A 23,606-nucleotide genomic window follows, 5' to 3' on the forward strand; every position below is an offset into this window, starting at 1 on the left:
TAATTGGTAATCAGCTGTTTCTTTAAGTTGATTTTGCTCTTGAAAAATGTTTCAGGGCTATGAAACGTCAAGGCTATCCTTAATGGCATGCACTTCACTGACCTCTTTCAAAACTTGTGCTTTCTCCTTCTCTGCAACTAGAAAAACAGGGCAATTATTTAAATAAATTCTGAAGTCAGGAGCTAGGTGGACAAGTTAGTAAGGGCACTAGCTTTTCACCTGTATGGGGGTGAGATGGCTTTGGTCACAAGTGACAACTACTTTGAAACAACCTTGTCTCTAATTACAGTGTCTGTATTACAGAACTGAACTGCATATAACTGAACCAGTTGGATTAGAAACCGTGTGTATACAAATGGTTCAATGCAGTCACACTAGCCACACGGATTCAGTTTAAAACTACTTGTGTTTCCATCAAGACTATGCTGAACCATTCATTTTCACCTGAGATGTTCACAGGCTACCCATCCTATAGATCATAGCACATCCCCCCACGTCAGCTGATTCTGGGCAGATCTGGCAACGTGATTGTGGGACAACAGTGGAAATTCACTAATCTACAATTACTTTGGCAACAAAACAATTCAGATTAGATGGAAACAGTTCTTAGTCCAGCTAAAAGCAAGTCTGGTCAAAATGGTCCTTGGAACTCGTGGGAGCACTTTTGTGCACAAAGGTGAGGTGTTTCACAAGTGCTCTTGGGGTGAGAGGTGTTCTTTAAATGGTAAATGTCTCCATGGCACACAAGACTTAAGAACTGGGAGTCAGGAGACCTGAGTTCTATTTCTATCTCTGCCACTGATGAGGTCTATCTTTGAGCACTAACTCCACCTCTCTGCGCCTCTGTTTCTCCTCCCAGCCTCTCTCTATCTTGTCTATCTAGACTGTGAACTCTTTGGAACAGGAACTCTCCCCGAGAGTTCAATACCGTGCCAATGGGGGCCCCGATCTGGACTGGGACTTCTAGGTTCTACTGTAATAATTAAAATAACAACGGTGGATATGTGTAAGGAAAGAAGTGTTCAAGGCACATGTTAAGAGGTGTTATATAATTTGGCTGCATAAGCAGTATTTTACACAGCTGTTTTCCTTCAGATCCTCTCACTAATCTAGGTTATAACTTAATGGTAGAAATGTATTCTTACACAACCATTGATTGATATAAGATGAGGAAGAGTTTGACTGAAAGCATTAATTAGATATCCTTTTCTGCTATTCAAGTGAATGTGAATTATAGAGGGGGGTTTTATTGACTGGTCATTGCAGTCAGATCAGGCTTTATCCCCATAATAAATGAGAGTTGTACCAGAAAGAACTTCTATAATTAAGCCATAAGCTTTTATAGCAGTGCCTCCTAACACCACTTTAGCTAAGGGCTGTCAGCATGTCCATTATGAACCCAGTTTTTCACAAGATTATAACTTGCCTATAAAATTTTGCTCCAAAAAGAAAGTTGGCAAACCAGATCTCTGCCTCAGGGAGCATTAATACCTTTGAACTTATAATAAAGATGCTTTAAATACAGTATTGTGTGTGTATTGGTATATATGAGCCTTGAAAATTGCATGGCAATTTTACCAGTCTAGGCATAAGATCTGTTCTTGTGCCTTTTTCCATTGTTACCGATTAAAAAACAAACAAAAACCCAGCACTAATGGTATTTTATTCAACCATCCAAAAAAAAAACCAAAAAACAAAAAAAAACCCACCTCCACGAGGGGTGTAGCTCCCAGCGCTGGTGCACTGGTGCTTTGCACCGTTGAAACTTGCTGCACTTGGGGGGGGGGAGCGGGTTCACACCCCTGAGTGAGAAAGCTGCAGCGCTGTAAAGTGCCAGTGTAGACAAGCCCTTAGTCAAGAAGTGCCAACAGGACCAGATGCTGATAGCATGGTGCATATAGAGTTACCTACTACCCAACAAACAGCCCCACTAATTTCAGAGGGACCACTGGCAGAGTAAAATACCACCCAGTGAGAGTAAGGGCATGAGAATCCGGCCCACATTATTTCACTCTATTAGCAACACTCCATCAATCAATCCCTCCAGGCTCTCCCACTCCCAATCATGTTTGTTGCTCTTTGCTGAACAATTTGTCAATATCATTTCAGTAGTGCGGTGTGCAGAACTGACTGCAAGACTCAAGGCACAGCTCCGCTAGAGCAGTATATAGACAGACTATTACATATATATATAAATTGTCATCTTAATTTTGCATTTCAAGCCTAATTTTTGGGTTTTCTGAGAAAGCTACAATTTTCTCTTAATGGGGTGGGTTTCATCCCATGCTAAATGGATACGGTCCATTTAGAATCTATTCAGTTTTAAAAGATTCAGTTAAAAGTTGTTTATAAATAATTCATATGGTTTGACAATCATGTTGGACTGTTTTTCAAACTATGTTTTTCTCTCCCTTCTTCCTGTATGAAAGCCCCGAACTTACCCTACAGGGGAAACAGTAAAATTGACTATACACAAAATAATCAATTAAAACAACAGAGACAAATATTTCTCTCTCTAATCTCCTTCAGTTATAATAATCTTAGGTACAACCTGTTACAGCAGAAAAATTTTCAGATAGAGGGGGTTTTTTAAGCTGTTTCCCTTGTAGTGTCTGTTAAGCATCAAGTTCCTGTCACCTTATCTGATAAGCGTTTGGGGTTGTTTTAAACATGAGAGAATATTTTACTTCCCACATTATGCACTGTTAACTCATAATATGAAAGATAAGTGATGTCTAATTATAGTTGGTCACATACTTTAGTGAAGTTACTAAAGAGAAATCCATATTTTAAAAAGAATGTCACTTTTAAAAGCGTACTCTGTTTCAATTCTGCTCTCAGAAAGAGCCATACAACTTCCACTCACTGCACCCAAATCAGTGGGAGTTCTGCATGCACATGTGAAGATAGAATCAGGACCCTTTTGTTTATTTTGTTTTTCAGAACCAGGTTTATTCAAGCAATTTAGATCTCAAGACCACATGCTCAACTGTGCACAGTGTACGTAATGGAACATTCCACAAACGCAGGCGAAACTCAAAACGTGAGCCTTTCTGCAAGCCGGAGAAAAATCTAGACAAGGTCAGATTGGTCTAAGGTTTGGGGTGCAGCCTCCCAATCATGTGGGCCCCGAGGAACAACAAGCAGGGAGAGACCCACTCCCATGCAGGCCAAGATGTCCAAGGACTGCTGCCTCCTTGCTGGCCCCCTTCCTTTGAGATCCTTGTCACCTATCCCCCTCTGGGAGAACAATACAGCAGTGGAGTGGAGTCCCCAGTAAGTACACTGGCAGCAGGGAAGATGGTCCGAGCAAAGTGAATTCCGTTTTCAAACAGATTTGATTTACAATTGGATTATCTACTAAACTAACAGAGGCTCAGCCAGGGAGGACATCTCAGGGAGCGCCTGTTCCCCTACTTGCCCCATAAGCCTGCAGAACCCCAACCCTGTGGAGCTCCAGCACAAGATCTTCTTTGGAAATACTAGGCTTTGGGGGGGAGGGAGGGAGGGAGAGAGATTGAAATGTAGGGCGCATCTGGCTCCCAGCTCTGTGCTTTAATCACTAGAGCCTGCTGCTTCTTCTCAGTAGACTGCTTCCACAACAATGTTCATTTCAGAATCAATTGAACCCATTAAGAAAATAGAGCTAAAGCTGTAAAATTTCCAGATGTGTATAAATAGGAATGTTTGAAATACAATTTTTTTTTTTTTAGAACAAGCTTGATTCTTATGCGACTTCATGAAGAACAGTTGTACTTGTGGTTGAGATTTTTCAAAGTTGCATCTAAGGGATCTGGATACTCAATTCCGATTCATTTTAATGGAAACTGGGCACCATGATCTCCTACAGAGCTTTGCTTGGGTTTTTTTTTTTTTTTTAGGACCTGGACTACTTCTCAAGCACATACTGAAGTCCCACTGAAGTGTTCTAAGTTAAATGCTTCCTGAATCAGGACATGGATCCTCCAATGTACTAGCCTCCAATGTACGCTCACCATCCTTCAACTCCCCAGGAAGACCACAGGCGTTCAAGATGGTCAGCGCCTCAGAAGAGGTGCTAAGCAGCTTGCAACACTGGTCCCTAGAACACTGATGTGGTTATCACACTCTAAATGGCCATTCCTGAACGGTGCTTTAATGGAGAAGAAATATCGTAATTAAATCCCATCCATATTAGAAAAGATTTGAGCTCCTTATATGGTCCCAAAATACCACACTGTGAAAGCAACTGTGCACTCCTAAACTCTTAAATCTCACATTGCCACTTTATTTATTCCATTTGCTCATGAAGCCATACTTCCATATAATTATCAGCCAAACTAAATCAGTAAACCATTCCTGATAGGGTAACCAACTTGCCTTCAGCATTTTTCTTTCAAGCTACAAGACTTTCTGCGTAGATTTATTTACTCTGACAACTCTGTTCATTTGATACTTTGTAAAGCTGGATATTAACAATGCCAGAAAAGCTTACAGAACTTCATGTGAGTTACCACCACACAGAAGTATGCATAAATAAAATAAATTGTTCAAATACAGTATATGGGGATATTATTTGAAAGAAATGTGGCACAATACACAGGTGGGTAAATCCTTACTGACTTCATTGGAAATTGGAGCAAGTAAAAACTAATAAAGAACTTCAAGATTTGGGCGAGACTTTTTCTTAGGTCATGTCTGTGTTGTGTTGCACATCACTGGTGGCAGCATGGTGAGTATACGGAGCCACACACCACAGTGAAAGGCAGGTGGTGTCCACACAGCAGTGGGAGGCTACATGCTTCAGCGAAAGGCTCTGGCAGTGGGGAAGATAGCAGAGAAAGGTCCCGGCAGCTGTCCGCAGCCTTTCCCTTCCCCACTGCCTCTCTCTGTCAGAGCCTTTCCCCACTACCGGAGTCTTTCCCTGTGGTGGAAAAAGTTAGCCAAAGACCCATTATCAATTTATGGACGTTTCAATCACTGCCCTAGAAATGAGCAAGTGACATTGATAGTGCCCCACTGTCCAGCTTCCACAGGGATAACATTTTCCAGGGGGAAAATGGATTGTTCAGATTGCTTCGCAAAGCATTTAAATCCTTGAAGTTAGAGCCAGTGGCTGTCAAGCCAGAAATTTTCAGGACCTTAAGAACAAAAATTAAAAGTCTAAACACTCCTGGAAACCACCAAATCAACAACCAGATTTTTTTTTTTGTTTATCCCAACAAACAGCTGAAATGAGCCCTTTTTTGTGTTTCCATACAACCTGAATAGCCACAACACAAGCTTTTCATGGAAACACACAAGCAATTAGCTAAGCCCTGAAACATTTGTTGAAACTGCTGTCTGTTACATAAAAATCTACGCTATTCAAGCACTCAGTTACAGCTTATAAGGAATAGTCCATGTGTTTATGATCTAGACTAGATCTTCCTTAAAAAGGTCAGTCAGTCAATCCCACACAGTATTTCTGGGATGATGCACTCTTTACATCATTGTTTAAGAATGGGATTTTCACAAGCACTAACGGGAATTGAATTTCAATGGGAGTTTGGTGATGAACTCCTTAAGTGCCTTTGAAATCCCATCCTGAAAAATTAAAGATTAAATTCACCCCAGTGTGCATCAGTTTCTGCCAGGGCACAGGGTCCATGGTGGCTGATAGTTCTTGGGGTGAAATAATGCAGGTACGCAGACCCTCTTCTCAGCCATCTCAGCCAGGGGTATGACAGACAACAAACGCAGCCTCAAAAGTGGGGGTCATTGACCAGCTAAAGTGGGTGGCCAAAACAGCTAGGGGATGCAATGACTCTACACATCCTAATTTTACCTTCCACAAGTTGGGCTCCTAAGGAAAGCCTAAGAGAAACTATACTTCCCCTACCCTTCAAAATCTGAGAGAGGAGCATTGTGGAACCACCACTTGGCCTCTACTCAACAAGGGAACAGCAGCCCCTGCTAGCACCAGGAGGTGCAAACTGACACTCCTTGTATGTATGAGTTTGAATCTTGCCATATAGAGTTGAAAAACTTTATAAATTATTAGGTCATGGGGTTTCCAAGAACATTAAACGATTAAGACCCAATACTCAGTTGGTGTAAATCAGTTTAACTCCATTGACTTTAACTGTGCTACGCCGATTTACATCAGCAGAGGAACTGTCCCTTAAAGTCTTCAAAATAATGACAAACAGTTTGCCACAGGGATTTATTATCTTTTAAGGGAGATGAAGTAAGAGCCTGAACAGATTGATTGCATCTCTTTAGACTGGACGAAGAATCTTCTGAAACAATACATGGTCAGCAAAGAGAGGAAAAAATAGTTTAATCTATACCAGTAACTTCTAGAGAAAAAACACATTATTCAATGGAAGAGTAGTGACAAGTTCACGATTTCATAACTTAGTTATAAGTAGTGTCCTTTGTTAAAATAAAGGGCAGGGGAGGGGACAGCAGTGGGGTCTGTCTTGGGAAGAGAGCTTCATTCATTAGTATATTTATAGCCTTACATTTGACATTCAGTTTGAACTATTTTCCTTTATGAATAAAAGCTGTATCGAACAACATATGGAGGAGCTTAAAGCAGCTTGAGATTACTGCCTATCCCGCTGACCAACAGTCGCATTGTTTCCTTCTACTCCTCTGTCTGTTTGCACCCATCTGCTGTCTTTTGCCTTATACTTCGATAGTGAACTCTTTGGGGCAGGGATAGTCTTTTTTTTCTGGGTTTGTACAGCACCCAGCACAATGCAGTCCTTGTCCATGACCAGAGCTCCTATACATTACCGCAACACAAATAATTAATAACAATAACAAACATCATCTTTTGAGGCACTGGTGCTCTGACAATTATCCAAAATACACAGAATTTTCTCTAAAACCAAACACATAAGTTACGGTCCATATAACTGAAGATGCCTACTTGACCAAACCAACTAAAATATAGCCTCGCCACTGACCACATCAAAATCATGAACCACTTCTCTTGGTTTCATCCCTTCATATCCCTTTCAAATAAATCACTGCAAATCAGTTCGTTCACCCACACTCATTAACAGGACCCTTTGGTGAAATGCATAAATGCAGGAGTAACAAACCAAACTAAAAGATTGGCCACCTTTTTTCCCCTGTAAGAAAAACAAAGTGATGCTTCCAGAATACTTCCATATTCTTACTAATTTCTGGTTAGTACCAGAACTAGCTTATGGAATACTTTAAAACCAGTTGTTCTCAAACTATTTTGATTGGCTGTGCCACTTCACCAGACTAAGCCCTTAACTGTAAAAGTTTCCACCTCGTCCCCTTGAATTAGGAAAACTCACCTAAACTTGCATTTTGCTAACTCTATACTGAGCCAGACCTCATGCAATTCAGTGGATGGCAGGCAACAACAATGTATGGAAATGCATCAGTAAGGTAAGAAGGGTAAATATATTGCAGATACCAGTGATTGGGAACTATTAATTTAGGGCCCAATTCGGCTCAATGAAATCAATGGAAATTGAGGGCTCTCGGCACCTCTCAGGAGGCAATCAGTTCCTTGCAGGTCTTTAGACTAAACCTAGCTAATTATAACGTAATTGCCTTCCTGGCAAAAACCAAGCCACCACAGAAATCAAGAAATTCCTTCGAAAATCCATCAAAAGTTCTGAGAACGTGTGTTCAATAATACTCACAGAATTAATGATGCCTTTAAGCGCTTGGAATCCTCCAGTGACAGGGAAGACTTGTTCTTTTGTATCAGCAATTTTTTCAAGCTTTGGAAAACAAACACAAATAACTTGGCAGACCAAACATGTTGCACAATATTTTTCAGCCTGAAAATCTAAACAAAGGTCTAAAAACCAACAGGCTCTATCATTTAGCAAGAGAATAAAAATCCCGGATCCCATGGACCTTCTGGCCCACAGTTAAAGAGAGCAGTTATGCTTTTTCTGACCAGAAGCACTTGCTGCAAAATGATATGCAGCTAATCCCACTGTATGGTAACCACTCAAATTCAAACAAAACCAGAGTAAAGAGGATCCCTAAATCCAGACCGTTTCAGACAATCATTTTACTTCTCTTCTTGGAGTGGAATTAAAAATCGGCACTAAAACTAAAAAAAGAGAGAGAGGTGGTGCAAACTTTTCTGCTTTCCCGTTTGCTTCCTCTTACTTTACGAAGTCTTTCTGCATACCCTTTGTACAAGGTTCCTTCTGTACACTTTTCCATTTAAAGTCCAAGTCTTTCCATCCGCTCTGTAGTGCTAACTCTGCAAATGATCAGCTTATATGAGTACAGGACCTATAGATAAATCTTCAGTTGATGGGAAAAAAAACAATAGTCCTTTTGTTTTCCAAAAGCAAAGACTATTGTCCCCCGTCAACTCAAAGCTTATCTATAGTCACTGTACTCATGCAAGCTGTGGTCTAAGCTGGTTAACATTTGAATGGAAAGTTTCCCTAAATGATCTGGTTCAGGCGCCTATCAATAAGTGTAATTAATTTCTGAGAGATCTTTTCTGTAATAGAACGGTGGCATCCACTCATTCTTTTTACTTCTATTAATAAGCAAATGTCTAAGTATCTACTTCCTGCTCTGGAGAACATACTGCAGTGTTCCAGCATAAGTAAAGTACATTCATCTACCGCAGCGATGGCTGCCTTATAAAAACTTGTAAGACACCATTAATTAGTAATAACAACAACAATGCACTTACTTGATCTTGTTTAAAATCAAGGACCCCAACACAGTAAACTCTAGCCCCTAAACTTCTGGCCTTGTTTGCCTGTTCCAAAATAGAATGAAGAAAGAAATGCACTGTTTACACACCAGGCTACACACACATACAAAAACACAGCAGAATGTAACAGACAGTTGCAGTTCAGTACTCACCTCTTTTTCTGCATACAAGGGGATCTGACCGTCCAATTTACCATCTGTCAAAGCAATTATTATACTGGAGAACTTTGAGCCTCCTGCACCCTCAATTTGTTGATTTGCCTGAAAATGAACAATAATTATCCAGTTTGCAGTCATACCCAAACTTATAACCAAGGTGCTTCTACTAAATGAATGCAGCCATTTGAAATAATCCAAATAAGACTGAATGATCAAATCCATCCCTAAAACTCACCTCTTCAAAACAATCCCGTCTCCCCTCTACCTATCATCCTTTCATTAATTTAAACCGGAGTTAGACATGGCCTTGGATTGTAATTTGTTTAGGAGAAGGAGCATGACCAACATTTTCCAAAGTTACTAGTGACTTTAAGAGCCCCAGTATTTGGTTCCTCAAACTGACACACATTTAAAGCGGTATGGTTTTCATACTGTGCCATTTCTGATGATCATGTTCCTTTAAGGGGTCTCACTTTCAATATTTCCAACTCCAAACCTTCAAAAATCATTAGACAGCCCGCAAAATATAATGAAATCAGATTAAAAATAATAAGGTTTTTTTAAACAACAAATTTGGGGTTCTTTTTATTTGTCTTCTATTCTTTCAACTCTTAGGATGCACTCACATCACAGTGTCAAACTTTTCTCCACAACCAGGATGGCTAGAAACTTACTTTTTCTTTTTGATGAAATGTTAGATTCTCACAGATTCCCTGGTCACCAGGACCTGGGTCTTTAAATTAAACATCAAATATTGTAAGACTCACAATAAAATTTACAAGAGTTAACAACACTGCAAATTGGACACCCAAAAATTAAGGGAGCTAAAACCACTAGTCCTATGGAACTTTTTGGCCTGTGTCTTTATCTATGTTTGTAAACAAACATGAACATTTTGTTTGTTTGTTTGCGGAGGGTGAGAAAACCTGGATTTGTTCTGGAAATGGCCCAACTTGATGATCACTTTAGATAAGCTATTACCAGCAGGAGAGTGGGGTGGGAGGAGGTATTGTTTCATGGTCTCTGTGTATATAATGTCTTCTGCAGTTTCCACAGTATGCATTCGATGAAGTGAGCTGTAGCTCACGAAAGCTCATAATCAAATAAATTGGTTAGTCTCTAAGGTGCCACAAGTACTCCTTTTCTTTTTGCGAATACAGACTAACACGGCTGTTACTCTGAAACATGAAAATTTTAGATGCTCTATTAATGTTCTGTAATAATAATAAAATATAAAGCTGTTTGTGGTTATTTATTATACTAATTTCTTTAACTGTTATACAGTGTTAGTTACTTATTCCATGTGGGAAAACTAAGGTCCACCTCTTGCCTCTCGGAAACAATACAAACGAACCTCCATAAGGCAAACCTCACAGGATTTCCAAGCCCCTACATGGGTTTTTTCTCCTACCAGGACAATCTTTGCTTGAGTAAGGACCTTGGGATGTGGCCCTTAAAGACTATTGGATGTAAGATCCAGTAACAAAAAATGCATACAAAATGTTTTAAATGCGTATTGTTTTGTTGTTACTTCAAAGGGGCATTCAAGTCATAGGAGAACAGACTTTTATTTCAATTATAAGAGTATTAAAACTTACTAGTTTTAATCCTTCATGCATGTATGTATCACCAGCCGGCTTTACACTCCGTAAATTTTGAAGGCCTTTCTCGATTATGCTTCTGCGAATAATTAGAAAACAAGACCAAAGGTTGTTCAATCAATAAATGATGCTAAAAATCATATTGACAATTGGTAAATGCATAGGGTTTGATATTCTGTATGTCACATTGTACAAAAGGGCTACAGTGTGACCCTGAAATTTTAAAACACGCAAAAAAAAAAATCATTTCAGCTCATAAACATTGCGCAGAGACAAATTTAAAATCGCAAAGCTGTGCTGGGGTAACAAATACGGTATGCCCAAGTTATGCTATGCTTTGGTGACTCAGAAAGAGTCAGATCCAAGGGGACTGTTTCAGGTGGAGCTTATACTGCAAACAAAAGTCCACGTACCAACTCTAAAACAGTTCACTGGCAACAGTGGCATACTTTTTGAAGGTTACTTAGCTTGCTTGTCTGCGTGTACTTAGCTTCCAGGCACACACAAATTAAAAAATAACTCCACCAAGATCCACAACTTGATTTCTGCAAGCAGCACAATGGAATGATATACCTTCATAAATACTGACAGGAGGTCATTCATGAGCCAGAAGGTGCTAAAACAGGATTACAATAATTAATCAAAGTCTGTTTACTAAATAAAAAAAATCTGTTCATTCTTTCAGCATTTGTAGGATGTTCTTGTGGTTAAAGCAATTGACTGGGATTCAGAAGAGCTGAGTTCAATTCCTGGCTTAACCACAGACTTCATGCGTGACCTCAGGGAAGTCATTTAACCTTTATGGGTTGCAGTTCCTCATTTGTAAAAAAGGGGACAACATTGTTTCTCTGTTTTACTGGAAAACCGAAAGGATAAATCCACCAGTGACTGTGAGGTGCTCAGATACTAGGGGGACGGGGCTGTAGAAGCAAGTAGGTAGAAGTAATATTTTGAATACAGTCAGTAGTAGCAAAAATAAAAGGATTACATTAAGAAGGCCATAGCCTCAGGTTCTTAGTTTTCACTTGGGCAAACTTCTAATGAAGTCAATGGGCATTTGCCCTAGTAAGGAGATGGTCATTTGGCCCAGAATGCACAGAACGCAACAAATACAGATGACAATGAGGAAGAGCGAAGGATTGGCTAGGAAAGTATTTTCAGACTGCATGAAACCCTTCCTTAAGGCAGGCAAAGAAAAAAAGAATTGGAACGCCACTCGCCCCGAATGCCAATGCCACGTAATTTGTTCCACTGATTAAGTTTCTCTATGTTTAGAAGCTTTACTCCAGAAGCACAATATGTAGATGTAAATTTCAATTTGCATTCAGCAACTGATATCCATATTGACAGTTGCAATTGCAAAGGAAGAGATTCTGTGTTAAATAGATGGAAGAGAACAAGTTACGTAAGGCAACACAATCTGTTTGATCCAAATATTTTACATTCAGCATCTATAGAAACAACTTGAAACTGATTATGTATGAATGCCGATTATAAACCACATACTTAGTGCTTGCCAGAAATGAGTGGCAGCATGTCCACAGGCATTAATGTCTGCTTGCCAAGAAACAAACAACAACTGAAGTTCCAGTTTCTGAAACAGATTTCATATTGCAAAAATAGCTCTCGTACAATCAGCTCAGTTTTATCCAGTATGTCTCATGACCAGGCCTTACAGGACACTCTGGCACCTCCAGGCCTCTTTTTGCAGTTGGTACTGGTGAAATCTTTGGCAACATAAATTGTAACTTCTGCAGCAGCAGGGAGCAAGTCACCATCTATCTTCCAGTACCAAAGCAGGCATTGTAACAAGGGAGTTCATGCTACCATCACCTTCCCCCCCACCCCACTCCTGTACCCCCAGAATTATCCAGGACTCTGTGGCTCTCCCCAGTTCTGTACCTGTTGCTGTAGCCACCAGATTGTAAATTCTTCAGGGCAGGGAGTGTCTGTCTATGTGTTTGTACAGTGCCTACCATAATGGGGCTAGGATCGCTGGTGGGGGTCCCCAGGCCCTGCTGCTGTACAAATAAATAATAATCATAATAATGAATTATAGAGCTCTGCAGGCCTCTCTTATGATTTAAGACACACAAAAGGTGGGGGTTTTTTGGGGGGGGCGGAAATTAATCCGTTCCCTACAGTCTGTAACTTGCAGCCTGTCTGTGTTTGGGCTGAATGATTACAAATATAACATCTCTTCTCAATTCAGCATATGTGCTGCATCACACCTCTGTCTTTTAGAAAAGGCACATTTAATCTATAATAGCTACCCTGTCTGTTCTTTCTTCTGCACTTCATAATTACTTAGATAATTCCTCCACAAGCAGCATAAAGCAAATAACACCATTCTTACAAGTCTTCCATCATGTCTTGTCTAACCTAGATTGTAAACTCCTCAGGTCAAGGACCATCCGTGATATCCTGGCCCTACTGAATTCAATGGGAGTTCTGCCATTCACCTCACGTCTTTCCTCTCTATGGTCCCAGTTCTGCTTCCCTTTCTCATGGTGAATTGTACTCTCCCAGAAGTACGCCCATTTATTTCAACAGGTCTATTCATGAGGTCTATCTCATGCTATTTAACATGAGTAAGGGTGGCTGACTCAGGTCCTACATAAGACTTAAAGAACACTGTTCACATGGGAGCCAAACTCTGCCCTGATAGCACTGCGGTCACTGGGACTGCGTGGTATACAACTCAATTCGGAATTTGGTCTGGACAGTCCAATGATGCAATAGTACTGAGCGCTGAGCCCCAGTGTAAAATAAACTACAACACACCAGCATCTGCCATTGGCTGAGCACACACCTTGGCTTTCCCTCTTTCGTTGGTCTAGTGTAGCTATGCAACTCTTCATGTGGACTGAATTATTACATGGTATTTATCAGCTGAACAGGTGCTGACAACACTGGAAGCCCTAGTCCAGACAACCCAACAGCTACTGATGCTGTTTCTGACACCATGTCATGTGACCCTGCCTTGATATCATGCTGAAAATGGTGTCAGCAGCCCCTACAAGGATACGTCACATAAAAAGAAACAGACTGACTACGTAGCACAGACCAACGTCCTTGGCATTAGTGTGAACAACTGTATTTCTGACAGGCCCAAAGAGATGGAACAAAATGTTGCTTGATAGCGATGGAGAGCACATCTGAAAAAATATGCTGAAGAAACTGCTGAATGCCAGTTCTTGCTAGCAAAAGGCTTTGTCCTGGGAAATTAATACTGCAGAGGTCAGTGTTGGCTGGAATTGTCTGCTGCATGAGCCTCAGGTCACACAAGTTAAATTCGACAGAGGATTACTCTAATTTGTGAGCCTGAGTTTGCATAAAAATCTCTAAAGTTTTTCGAATTGGGGTTCCAAGTTCTTTTAGGCCAGTTCCAATTTCATATTTATTTACCATCCCATGCTGGCATCTCACATTATTAATCAGGACAGCTTGAGTACATCACCATCAACAGGCCTTTGGGAGTACATTCTGATTCCCAATAAGTACATCACCCAAAAATGTGTATGAGGGATTGTCAACGTCTTCTCCAACAAAATGCAGCTGTGCCACAAAACTGCTGTAATCCAACAGGTGTATTAGGAAGTGCACACATACTTGTTGAAGGAAAACAAATGTGTCATTTGACAAAAACAGTAAAGTTTTAATCCACATCTGTGCACAATGTGCTCCACGCACAGCCTAGAATAACCCCTGCACATCAGCTGAGGAGGGTGAATCACATAAATTAACGAGAAGCTCTCTACCTACATGTGCTTTTTACACATCTTTGCTCAGATAATAAATGCAAACTTCCCACAAAACTCCCTTCTAGAGTCTACAGTCTACATACTGCTCTGGCTGGCTACATTCTGGTAGACCTTCCATGCTAAAATAAATGAGTGTAAAGATAAACACGTAGAAATGCTTTGCTGAGTTGGGACTTGCGTGTATTCATCATATGCATGTGCAACAGAATACGGAGAGAAGCCCATGCTGGCAAGTACCATAAAAGCATACATAAAGACTGTGGGCCTGATCCTGTGGTCCTCACTCATGAAAGTATTCAGTAACATCAAATGGAGTTCTGCCTAGGTGAAGACAGCAGGATCACACCATACATATGGCCAAAGGTCTGAGTCAAACACTAATTATAGTTGGCAGAAGCTAGTATATGGAAACTACAGTTATATCTGCCAGCACGCAGTCAGCCACAGGAGTATACAAAGTATATTGTGATGCCTGTATCATGTGCTTTTCCTAGCCACCAGTTTTTGATAAAATTATACTCTTCTGTGGCTAAAGAGGATTTTAGTCTCCAGGGCTGTCAGTATGGCACTTCTCACCAACACAAAATTCACTTTAACTTCAGGTTTTTACTTCTATGGTATGTTCATACCGTGTGTGTCAATACAGTTGAAATATGTTGTAAAAATCAGTATGAACTTCACTTTGTAAAGGATTAGCACTCAGCTCATTAAAATACAGTAAAGCTTCACTGACTTGAACGAATGACTGGAAATTCATTGTGCTTCACTGAGATTTGTGAATTAGCAAGTAACAAAGCACAGTTCATAACAAATCAAAGATACTGTGTCACTAAATGGTACTAAGTCCCAAATACTGCAATGTGCTGAGCCCCTCATCTTCTGCTGGAGCCAATGGGAGTCAAAGATGCCGAGCTGTTCTCAGCTGTCGACCCCTTAATATTTAGAATCAAAGTTGTTCAAGTGTATCTGCATTAAAAATCTCTCTAATCAGTCATGTACGTACAGTTCCTGTTATTACTACCCATCTTCCTCATCTTCTTTCGCAACCCCCAGTGAATCACAAAAGGGTGATTTTTTTTGTCCACGATTTGCGTGCAGTGATGCCTCAGGAAATATGGGATGACAGAAATGAAAGGAAGAGGCACTCACTAACGACAAAATGTGCTCCTCGAGAACTCTCCTTTCTAGAACTTATTTTCATAGAAAAATATGTTTTAACTCCTTCACATGACTGAGAACATAGTACATCGACTCACTGAAACAGCACTTGTGCTTATGTGGAGGGATGCCAAAATCCCGCCTAGGCATTCAAAATAGTGTGAACTACTGTATCAGTCATGACGGTCAGTGTTCAGGAAGGAATATGGCATTGAAAAGAATTAAGCATCATGATCTCCATTTTGCAAATGAAGAAACTGATGCACAGGGAGGTGACTTGCCTGTGATCACATATCAAGATAATGGCAGAGTTGAGACAAAGAACCTAGATCCTTTGACTCATTCCGACCTAGTGGACCATCCATTGGAATGTTCACAAAAATAAACACAGACATGAACTGTTGCCTTATGATTCTGACATTTCCATACTGGCTACCTCTTGAAAGTATCAATCATTTTGCTAACATTATCTGATTTAGTAAAAGCCCTAAAGAAAAGGAATAATGAACTAACCTGTCTCCAGTTAATGGCATAATGGCTTGCGCTTGGGTGGAAAACACTATGAAGGATAATCTCATCCGGGGGCTTTTAAAGAAAAGAAAAATACATACATTTTAGACAAATGAAAAGAGAGCCTTGTACAGTATATCCATTCATCATTTTTTTGCCTCTCTTTATTAGCATTAGTTTCATCATCTTATTTCCAAAGCATATACTTTCAAACTACAAATTAAGAAGGTGGAGAAGAAAAAGGGAATTCATGAACTGTTTACTTCTTGCCTCATACCTTTCTTCCACTGGTGTTCTGCAAAATGCAGAAGAAAAATTATTGTTTTCCTTCTTGCTTTATCATAGGCTGTAGATAAACACTGGTTAAACTGAGGTATTTAACCTCAAAAATTCATGCACCAAACTGCAGTTTGCATATTGCAGTATAATGAGGCTTCAAATTTTTAAGGCGTGCATGCAGATTTTTGTACTCACCCAACTATGAGTGCGTATGCAACTTGAGGATTTGCACACACACATTTTTGCACATGTGCAATTCTAATTTATGCACATGCACTGGTTGTTATGGGCATTTATGGACCTGTGCAAAAGCGAGCTTACATTTTAAAAGTTTGGGTCTGACACAATTTAAGACTTTTGGACCAAATTCATACCTGAGGTAAAAAGGCACAACACTAGTAATATTAAAAGTAGCAGCATCCACTTATTCCAGGTCTGAATTTGGCTATTTCATTTAAAACAAGGTTTCATTATCTGCAGTTTCTCAATGAGCAGGTTCCAATGTTCTTCAAAGATATTTGTAATAGCTAAAAGCAATTCTCTCAAAAGGATTATTGGGCAAATGTATGCGATAATCAGCAATATGACCTAAACACGAATTTAATAAAGGATCAGTCTTTTCCCTTGATGTATATTCTTAGCTCCCACTAATGTTAAGAGGAATTATACAACAGACATCAGCTGAAGACTGGTCCCTCCCTAAGACTGATTGATGCTTTTGATGGCCAAGACAGTGACATTTGTAAAATGGGTTCTAACAGCATCTCACCTCTCCTTTTTGAAACTGTAACATTTTAATTTATAAATGTATCAGAGAAATATACATTGAAAATTGTTATAAGATTCATAATATTTGTGAGGCTATGCGAATGTATTAGGTTAACATTAATAAGGATAAACATCAGTATAATTTGATTATATTTTAGTTCATGTGTGTTACTAATTTTTAAAAAATTCTGTTTTATCGTAAGTATCAGAGAAATTATAATGTGAATAAGTGACAGATCTGTTACGTGTTACTTTGATTTAAGGCACTGGCCTAGTCCTTCCACTGGCGTTTTCCTGAGAAAAGACAGCAGACTCAGGCCCTTAAGTCCATTTAGTTGTCACAAGTAGTTGTCAAACAGACAATACAACGCTTCCAGTCTGAAACACTTCGGATAACATAAGCAGATAATGAAGATCAGAAGAGGGATCTTTTCATTTGAGATGTGAGTCCTTTGAGTTACCTCAAAGTTATGAATGGATTTGACTATTTGAATTGGTCATTAAGAAACACATAAAATATCCTCTTCAGCAAGCATCCTTTATTTCATTTCACTATCCAAGCCTTCAGACTCTAGAGTGATGTGTGGGAGCAATAGACCTACAGACATACACAGTCATAGGCATGTAACACAGGAAATAAATGAGTGATATTACTGCTGCAGGCCTACATCCTGCCAACCAATCAAAATGGAAGACAGCTCACGTTGGTATCATCTAATTTTCAGAATGACCCTGTTCAGTGTTTTCACTGCATGCTGAACTGAACAGCCTCAGACAACTACTAAACAATTCTCTGTTGTTCTTTCCACAACTAACATTTTAATTTAAAAAAAGGGGGGGGCGGGGGGGGGAGATGGTCTGATTGTCATGTATAATAAGGGCACTATACACCAGTGGTTCTCAAAGCCGGCCTGCTGCTTGTTCAGGGGAAAGCCCCTGGTGGGCTGGACCATTTTGTTTACCTGCCACGTCCGCAGGTTCGGCCAATCGCGGCTCCCACTAGCCGCGGTTCGCTGCTCCAGGCCAATGGGGGCTGCGGGAAGCGACACAGGCCCAGGGACGTGCTGGCCGCCCTTCCCGCAGCCCCCATTGGCCTGGAGAGGCGAACCACAGCCAGCGGGCACCGCAATCAGCCAAACCTGCGGACGTGGCAGGTAAACAAACCGGTCTGGCCCGCCAGGGGCTTTTTCTGAGAACCGGCGGACCGGACCGGCTTTGAGAACCACTGCTCTACACTACTCAGACAGCGTAAAAGAGCCTTAATAGGAGTAAAAAGAAAAGGAGTACTTGTGGTAAGACTAACATGGCTGCTACTCTGAAACCTTAATAGGAGTGTAAATCATTTAGAATATCAGGCTCATATATTCTGTGTTCTTCAGCTGATCCAGCCAGACCACATTCTAATCCAGCTGTTGCAAAAGGGAGTGTCACTTGGCTGCAGAAGAGGATGCACCAGTGGCTTTGTAATGAACACCCCCCCCCCTTTTTTCCACCTCTAACTGAAAGGAAGAATGGCCAAGGCCTCTCTTTCTTTTTTAAACTTCCAGAATGACTTTCAACTTTGTCACCCAGGCTTCTTTTACATAAAACTTGACCTTAGCAAGATGGATGGAAGCAATATTTAACTACGCAACCCTTATTCACATCCTCTTCTTTAGCTGGCCAAGCTTACAATTGACTACTATATTTCATTTTCCACTAGAAAAAATTAATCCCCATAACATCCTGTATCTGTGAGGTTGTTTTTTTTTTTTAAAGGAAGGTGTTTCATTACATCAATTCTTAATTTAAATATAACAAGCCAGTTTGTAACAGCAACATTTGTCAGAGGAGAAGAATTGCTATTTATCAGTAAAGTTTGTTGCATATATACAATGCATATATTAAACTGGCGCAAACTTTAAACACATGCCTGCACTTGAGAAGCAAAAGCTTTCCCTTACTTTTAGGCTGGATCACATATTCACTTTAAATTTCCTGATATCTTTATCGTGACCTCTAAAACTTAGGGTAACACTAAACAATCGACACAAAAAAACAATATATCAGAATCCACTGATGTTGTTTATGGGAGAAGCAATGTTAAAAAAAATAATCAAATCAGATATAACAACAAATTAAGAATCCAATATTTAAAGATGTTTGCAGATTAACATTTTACTAAGATCCAAACATGGTGACATCATAAAGTGAGAGTTTATTGTCCAGTTTATCTGAACATTAGAGTTCAAATGCTTTATATGCTTATGAAGGGTTTACAGCTGATAACCTTCCAGAAAGATTTGTTTTGTAACATACCCCAGTATCAATTAAAAGCAGAAGCTACCAAAGGGAAAACATACCTCACAAATCTGTCTGTGAGTTGTTTTACAAAATCATAGATCTCAATCCAGTTCTGTGCTACACTCCCAGATCTGAAAAGAAAACAAAAAAACAGGTTAGTATGTTTTAGCTCAGGGAAAGTAGACAAAGATTACAACTTAAATACTTCCATCCATTTAATTTTTTCAGGGGAAGGGGGCAGGAATAGCTATTGCCATAATACATTACTACATTATTTCAAATGATCTCCAGCAGGTTCATGGGGGTTCTGCCACATCATCTTCCTGTGATAATCTGTCAATCTACTGCATAGTATAATGCATTTAGCATACAGCACAATATGGGAAACTGCACATCAGTTTTGTTAGAATGTGCTTCTCTGGGATGCCCAGGTCCACAGATTAAAACAGAGATGTTCACTCTTGCAAATTGAGGGCCTGCATCTCGCCTTTCTACCTTACGATTTTGCCTGTGGCACACTATGAACAAACTTTATCCCCCAAAAAAGGGGATGGCAGGAGATGCAGATAACTAGATCTGGTCCAAAAAAAACAAAAAAAAAGTTTACGGCACAGTTGTCGGTCAGAAAACGCAGTCAGTCAAAAATAAAAAACATTTTGTGGGAATGTGTCAGTTATAATTAAATTTTCAATGGGAAAAGTTGAAATGATTCACTTTTATTTTCTCATTTTGTTTCGATAATCATCATTAGTTATGTTACTATAGCACTTAGGGGCCTTAGTGATGGACCTGGCCCCTTGTGCTGGGCGCTGGACAAACACAGAACAAAAAGACTTGTCCCTGCCCCAGAGAACTTACAATGTTGAGATGTTTCAGTACAGTAAAAATGTTCCATTTTAACTTTATTGTTTCAATTCATTTCTTTTATGCTGTTATCACTTCACTTCTCTCACACATCTCAGCTCCTTTTCCCAGGTTCAGAAGGTCAGAGGAGCTCATGATTCTTTGCCACTCCCTCCAGTCCCTGGCACAAATTCATAGGTCTTGGAGTTCCAGTCCTTTTCTCTTCAAACTTCTCTTGACAGAGTCTTTCCGTCCCATCCTTGGTCTTCCACATCCTTTCTTGCGGTCTTCATCCTCCCACGCTCTGTTTGCTGGTCCTCGTTCTCCCATTCTTATCACATGTCCAGCCCACCTCAGCCTTGCACTCTCCAGCCTATTGATCACGGAGAATCCCAAGTGCATCTTCCCTCTCATTTCTTCCATGCACACTCCATCTACCCTCCACGTGCCCGCCATTCTCCTCAGTACATTATTTTCTACTACCTGTATCTTCTTATCTTCCATTTCTGTAAGGCCCATCATTTCCCAACCAAACACATGTGGCATATGCTTTTCTGTCGTTTTTTACTTAGTTGTCAGTTCTACAGTATTCCTGCCTCCTTTTTCACTGCTGCCCATGCACACTGGATTCTTCTTTTCAGTTCTCCAGATCTCTCTCCGATGGCACCAAGTGTACTTCCCCCAAGTAGACAAATTCTTTCTTATGATTCAGCTTCTCTCCTGAAACTTCATTCAACAGGAATTCGTCTTCTTTCTCTACTTGAATAATTTCCATCTGTTTTGTGTTTACTTTCAAACCATGATCTTCAAACATAGATGCTTTTATATGGTATTAAAATATTAACTTAATATTACATTTGTGGGTGGTATTTAATATTGTGTTATATTGTAATGTTTTGCCATTATTGAAACAAAAAAGGTTTACTTTACAAAACAAGGTATTTTGACATGATTGAAATGGAACATTTCAATGGCTCTGAATCAAATTTTTGCAGAATTTTCGTTCTGTGGGAAATTTTGGCTTTTTGTTCTAGTTTGGACTGAAAACAAATTTCGGAATATCAGAATTTTCCATGGAACAGACATTCCATTCTTTGACCAGCTCTACAGATAGCTATTTTCCAGTAAGAGCTCAGACTGCTCTTGGCAAAAGAGAATCCTCCTCTCTTTCACAGAAGGCCATAAGGCAGATATCCTCACCGCCTTCCAGCACAGGGAAATTCACACCCCCAAAGACAATGCCAAACTGAATGAATTAACCATCTACAGTCACTTCCCCATACACCCTGTGGTAATCTCAAGAGAACTAAACACATAACCCCTCTTCCACTGTTCACCACATTTTGCTATAACCCACTGACACACGATATAGAACGTAACCTCACCACACACCTGTTCACCCACACACAGAGATACAATGCCACTCACACATCTCACCTACAACCCACAGACACAACCCCTGCCTACCAACACAATCCCACGCAGATACATACACACAAACCCCGCTTACACTCCGCACACAAATACAACCCCAACATCCCACCTATACTCCACACACAGAGGCAAACCCAACCTCTATACGCACACCCCAACTACACCCCCATACAGATACTCACACCCCAGACAGACACACACATCCAAACCCCGAACAGAGACTTCCACCGACCGCCTATACTCCACAGAGATACAACCCGACCATCCCATCTGTTCTCCACACGCACAAAGCCTACCCCCACATCCTCACCCCACCTATACTCACACAACACTCCCTACAAAGGGAGACTCCCACTACACCCCCATACAGAGAGACATGCCCCAATTACACCCCCATACAGAGACACACACAACCCACATCCTCATATAGAGACACACACCCCATGGAGCTACAAGCCTTCCAACTACACCCCACACAGACACCCACACCCTACCTACATACACACCAACTACACCCCCATGCAGACACACACACACCTCTACTACACCCCTAGGTGCTGGAATTAGGGGTACCGGGGGTCAGGCAGCACCCCCTGCCTTGAAGTGGTTTCATCATACCCAGGATTTACCGATTGGTTCAGTGGCTCTCAGTACCCGCACTGTGCAATTTGTCCCAGAACCCCCATCGAAAGAGAGAGACACACACACCCCTACACCCCCACGCAGACACACACCCTCCCCATACACACCTACACCCCCACGCAGAGAGAGACACACACACCCCCACTTACACCCCCATGCAGACACACACCCTCCCCATACACACCTACACCCCCACTTACACCCCCACGCAGAGAGAGACACACACCTACACCCCCACTTACACCCCCACGCAGAGACACCCCCCACTTACACCCCCACGCAGAGACAGACACACACCCACTTACACCCCCACGCAGAGAGAGACACAAACACACCCCCCACTTACACCCCCACGCAGAGACACCCCCCCACTTACACCCCCACGCAGAGACAGACACACACACACACACCCACTTACACCCCCACGCAGAGACACCCCCCACGCCCTCTCCCCAGGCCCCGTGCCCTTGGGGGTGGGGGGAGCCCGCCTGCCCGCCCCCCCCCCCCCCGGCCCCACTCACTTGTCCAGCACGAAGTACAAGTCAAAGGCTCCGTGGCAGGAAGGCTCGTCCTGGGCTCGAACCGCCGGCAGCAGCAGCAGCAGCCAGAGCAGCCGCGGGGCCGCCCGGCGGGGCCGCATCCTGTCCCCGCTCGGCACCATCGCCCCGCTCCTCTCCGCAGCCTGCCCCTGCAACGAGCAGAGAAGCTGGGTCCGGCGGCTGCGGGCAGCGCGGGGCGCTCGGAGGACAAAGGGAGTTGCGGAAGACTCCTGGCGGATCCCGGAGGAGGCAGGATCCCTCTGGGTCCTCGTCCCCCTACCCCGGCCCCGAGGCGAGGGGCGCTGGCTGGCAGCTGCTGCGCTCCTCCTCTTCCCTCGCTGGCGCGGGGCTGGCGAGGTTCCTGGCCACACGCTCCCGCAATGGCGACCCCACGCCGGAGTCAAAGCGAAGCGCCACCCCACAACAAACCGCGCTGAAACTTTTCGGGGGTGGGTTGTTGGCCAGGAGCCGCCTTTTGTGGCCTCCTCAGGATGTGACTCATGTGCCCTAGCGCTGGTTCCGTTCGCTCGCGGACCTCCCCCCTCCCCGGGGCACCGATCACCTCGGAAGAAAGGAAGAGAAAACCAACCGAACAAACAAAAAAGCAGCCAGCCCCTCCTGGGGTGTCTCTTTGAAAGGGGTGGGGATAGGGAGCGACTGAGCCTCTCGCACACACATGTACTTACAAGGGAGTCATTCCAGGACCATCCCCGAGGCGCCTGGCTTTGATTCAGTTGCCAGATTTCAAAAAATATAAAACCACGGGCTGAAGAAAAAAAAAAAGTATGACTCTGCTTTTATCATTCAGCATCAGGCTGAAATTTGACCTCCCACAAGCCCAGAGTCAGGGGTTTGGTTTTCTCTTTAAATCTGTGCCATAAGTAAAGCAGAAGCCTGACAAAAGTCATTTTTTCCCCACCCCCAAG

At 41.7% G+C, this 23,606-nt stretch overlaps 1 protein-coding gene across 2 annotated transcripts in view; it reads right to left on the reverse strand.

The window, feature by feature from the left end:
- The window catches only part of ANTXR2 (ANTXR cell adhesion molecule 2), a 172,098-nt gene extending 148,723 nt beyond the window's left edge, over window positions 1–23,375 (reverse strand). The window contains exons 1-7 of one of the 2 annotated variants that reach the window (XM_073340476.2): window positions 22,663–23,375; window positions 19,282–19,353; window positions 15,896–15,967; window positions 10,458–10,539; window positions 8,854–8,961; window positions 8,678–8,746; window positions 7,653–7,733 (exon numbers count right to left, since the gene is read on the reverse strand). In XM_073340476.2, the coding sequence (XP_073196577.1) occupies window positions 7,653–7,733; window positions 8,678–8,746; window positions 8,854–8,961; window positions 10,458–10,539; window positions 15,896–15,967; window positions 19,282–19,353; window positions 22,663–22,802 (624 nt within the window). In that variant the 5' untranslated portion in view covers window positions 22,803–23,375. The remainder of the gene's footprint in view (window positions 1–7,652; window positions 7,734–8,677; window positions 8,747–8,853; window positions 8,962–10,457; window positions 10,540–15,895; window positions 15,968–19,281; window positions 19,354–22,662) is intronic. The other variant, XM_073340477.2, reaches the window with a different exon arrangement.
- Between the last annotated feature and the right edge of the window lie 231 nt (window positions 23,376–23,606).

This window comes from Lepidochelys kempii, chromosome 4 (assembly GCF_965140285.1).
Source record: "Lepidochelys kempii isolate rLepKem1 chromosome 4, rLepKem1.hap1, whole genome shotgun sequence".
NCBI classification, from domain to species: domain Eukaryota; kingdom Metazoa; phylum Chordata; order Testudines; family Cheloniidae; genus Lepidochelys; species Lepidochelys kempii.